General features: G+C 58.4%; 1 gene segment (V, D, J or C); it reads left to right on the forward strand.

The window, feature by feature from the left end:
- Positions 1 to 2017: 2017 nt before the first annotated feature.
- On the forward strand, positions 2018 to 3223 carry LOC131478061 (Ig alpha chain C region-like). The segment is given in 3 exon segments: positions 2018 to 2024; positions 2251 to 2625; positions 2786 to 3223. Coding segments are annotated over 3 exon segments (777 nt in total).
- The last annotated feature ends 293 nt before the right edge of the window (positions 3224 to 3516 follow it).

Below are 3516 nucleotides of genomic sequence, written 5' to 3' on the forward strand. Positions count from 1 at the left end.
ACTAAGCACATGGTTTAAGCTGGGTTGAGGTGGACTAGGCTGGGCTAGACTTGGCTGGGCTATGCTAGACAGTGCTTACTATGCTGGGCTCAGCTTAACAAAGCAAGGCTGAGCTGAGCAGGGCTGAGTTGATCTAGAGAATTCTGACTGTGCTGGGTTGAACTTGACAGAGCTGGGCTTAGCTGAGCTCAGTGAGCTGGGCAGTATGACTACTGAACTCAACTTGACAGAGCTAGACTTAGCTGGGCAAGGTTGACCTGAGCTAGTTGGGCTGAGCTGGGCTGGTCTTAGCTGGGCTGAGCTGGGCTGAGCTGGGCAAAGCTGCGCTGACTGGAAAGGGCCAAGCTCAGCTTGGTAGATCTGAGCTTAGCTGAGCAGAACTAATCTGAGAAAGTTAGGTGGGGCTGAGCTGGGCTGAGCTGGGCTGAGTTGGGGTGAGCTGGGCAGTGTTAAGCAAAGCTGAGCTGAACTGAGCTGCACTGGGCTGGGACGGGCTGTGCAGAGCTAAGCAATACTGACTGAGCTGGACTCAGCATGGCATACCTGGGCTTAGCTGGGCAGGGCCTTGCTGGGCAAGGCTGATCTGAATAAGTTAGGTAGGGCTGAGCTGGTCTGAGATGGGCTGAGATGGGCACAATTAACCTGAGTGGAGCTGAACTGGGCTGGGCTGGGCTGGGCTAGGCTGGGATGGGATGGGATGGGATGGGATGGGTTTGGCTAAGCTATGCTGGATGAACTGGGCTGAATTTAGCACTGATAGCTGAACTACGGTGATCTTGGCTGGGATGGGATGAGCGGGGCTGAGCTAAAAAAGGTGGGAGAGATTTTTGGACTGACTGAGCTGAGCTGTGCAGGACTAGGCTGAGCTGAGCGGGGCTGAGCTGTGCTGGACTGAGCTGGGCTTAGCTGGGCTTGAAGGGCTGAGTTGGGCTGGACTGAACTGAGCTGGGTAGAGATGTGCCTGACTGAGCTGGGCCTAACTGGGTTTGCTGGGCTGAGCCGAACTAGGCACAGCTAGAATCCTCTGTGTTATGTTATGCAAGGCGGGACTGGCTGGGCTGTACTAAAAAGATATTGTAGAGCTGAGCTAAGCTCGTCTCAGTAGAACTGAGCTGCGCTGGGCTGGGCTGCCTGAGGTGAGCTGAATGTTCTGGCCTCTCTGGGAAATGCCACCCTACATTTGGGCTCAGCTGAGCTTCCTGGGCTGAATTCACTTGGAACACAGAGCCCCTGGCAGTCAGGCAGTGCTGTGTTCCTTAGGGGCACAGACTGCTTCTCAGGCTCTGTCTGTCATCTCAGAGCCACATTCAGGTTCCTGGCAGGAGCTGCCCTACGCTGTCCTCCAGGACATGGGGCCTGAGGACGTCATTGGCTAATGACGGCAGGTGGGGAAGCGGGGTGTGGGGTCCAGGCAGCAGTGGGCAGGGACCCTGATCACATATGGGAGGAAAGGACACAGGTAGGAAGGCTCTCAGCTCTCCTTGGCCTTCACCATGTCTAGGCCACTCCTTCCCTTCACACCCACCGTCCTGATCCCAAGCGTGAGAGGGGTTTGCCTGTGCACCCAGAAGGTCCAGGGACCTTGGGAGTCTGGAGCTGCAACGACTCCATGACCAAACCAGGCTGGAGAAGCACAGGGCTGAGAAGCCAGGCAGGAATCACCAGAGCAGGAATCAGCAGATAGTGCCAGCCCAGGTGTGGCCCTGGCTCTGTGACCTGGGCTCGTCCTAGCCGCTCTGGCCAGGGTTCCACTGCAGAGGCTGGCAGGGCCCTGACCTCAGGGGCTCATGGAGGGTACAGCTTCATGATAACTGTTGGTTCTGTGTTCCAGCTCCTGCGGTCAACCCTGACGTCTTCCCGTTGAGTTCCTGTGGTGTCCTCGGCGTCCTGATCCGGGGCTACTTCCCTGTGGGCCCTCTGAGTGTGAGCTGGAACGCCAATGGGAACATCACCAAGTTCCCACCTGTCCTGACTGAGACTGAGACAGAGTTCACCTCATGCTACCTGCTGATACCAGATGCTGGGTGCCCTGATGGAAGCAGTGTTTCCTGCACCGTGGAATACAACAACGACAACAAGGATGTGGAGGTTCCCTGCCCAGGTCAGAGGGCAGCTGGGGGTGGGGCAGGGCACACTGAGGCTCAGGGCGGGCTGCTGGGCTGGATCGCACAGAACAGAGTGGGGCAGAAGGGCACCTTGGTCATGGACACATGGGAGGAGCACACTGACTGTTGTCCCTCTCTCTTTAAGACTGTTGTGAAAGCGATCCAACTACAACTCCCACGCCCTGCACATGTCCCCCCTGCCCGAGCACCACCTGCCAGCCCAGCATCTTCCTGCAGAGGCCAAACATCAAAGACCTGCTCCTCAAATCAGAAGCCAACATCACCTGCACCCTGAAAGGCCTGAAGGACCCTGCAGGGGCCGTCTTCATCTGGTCACCCGACACGGGGAACACGCCTGTGCTGCTTAGTGCCCAGGAGGACTCCTGCGGCTGCTACAGTGTGTCCAGCGTGCTGCCCGGCTGCGCAGAACTCTGGAACCAGGGGACACAGTTCACATGCACTGTCAAACACCCTGAGATAGAGGGCGGCTCACTGACTGACACCATCAGCAAAAACACAGGTGAGCCCACCACACACACCCCCAGACGCTGCCAGCTGCCCCACTACCCTGCCCGCCTCCTCCCTACAGGCCTGGCCTGAGGCTTTGCCCCCATCCTCAGAGGGACCAGGAGGCCCAGTCCTGTCCTGCACGCATCCCTGACACCTCTGTCCCCTCGCAGGGAACATCATCCCACCCCAGGTGCACCTGCTGCCGCCGCCGTCAGAAGAACTAGCCCTAAACGCACTGGTGACGCTGACCTGCCTGGTGCGCGGCTTCAGCCCCAAGGACGTGCTCATCTACTGGCTGCACATAGACAAGCTGGTCCCCAGGGAAGACTTCCTGGTGTTTAAGCCCCTGCCAGAACCCAACCAGACTTCCAGCACCTTCGCCGTGACCAGCCTGCTGCGCGTCTCGGCCAAGGATTGGAACAACGGGGACAACTTCTCCTGCGTGGTGGGCCATGAGGGCCTGCCCGACAACTTCACCGAGAAGACCATCGACCGTCTGTCGGGTAAACCCACCCACGTCAACGTGTCTGTGGTCGTGGCAGACGTGGAAAGTGTCTGCTACTGAGCCACCTGCCCTGCCCTGAATAAACTGTGTGCTGGCCCCAGCAGCCTTGCGGGTCCTTGTGCCTGACTGTCTCCCTCGGGGGCTGCAGCCACGGGGTGGGGGCGGGAGAGCTCACCCCAGGCCAGGAGGTTGTGGGGGCCTCAGGCACCTCGCCAAGCCCTCCAGCGTGCTGTGTGAGAGAGTGACTGTGAGTGAGTGTGGAAATGTGAGTGAGCCAGTGTGAGCACGTGTGCTTGAGGGTGAGGTGACAAGTGCTAGGTGTGTGTGTGCTCTGTGAGGGAGTGTGAGTGTACACATGTGTTACTGTGAGCAAATGTATGATTGAATGTTTGCCTG

This window comes from Ochotona princeps, chromosome 26, assembly GCF_030435755.1.
Source record: "Ochotona princeps isolate mOchPri1 chromosome 26, mOchPri1.hap1, whole genome shotgun sequence".
Classification (NCBI taxonomy): domain Eukaryota; kingdom Metazoa; phylum Chordata; class Mammalia; order Lagomorpha; family Ochotonidae; genus Ochotona; species Ochotona princeps.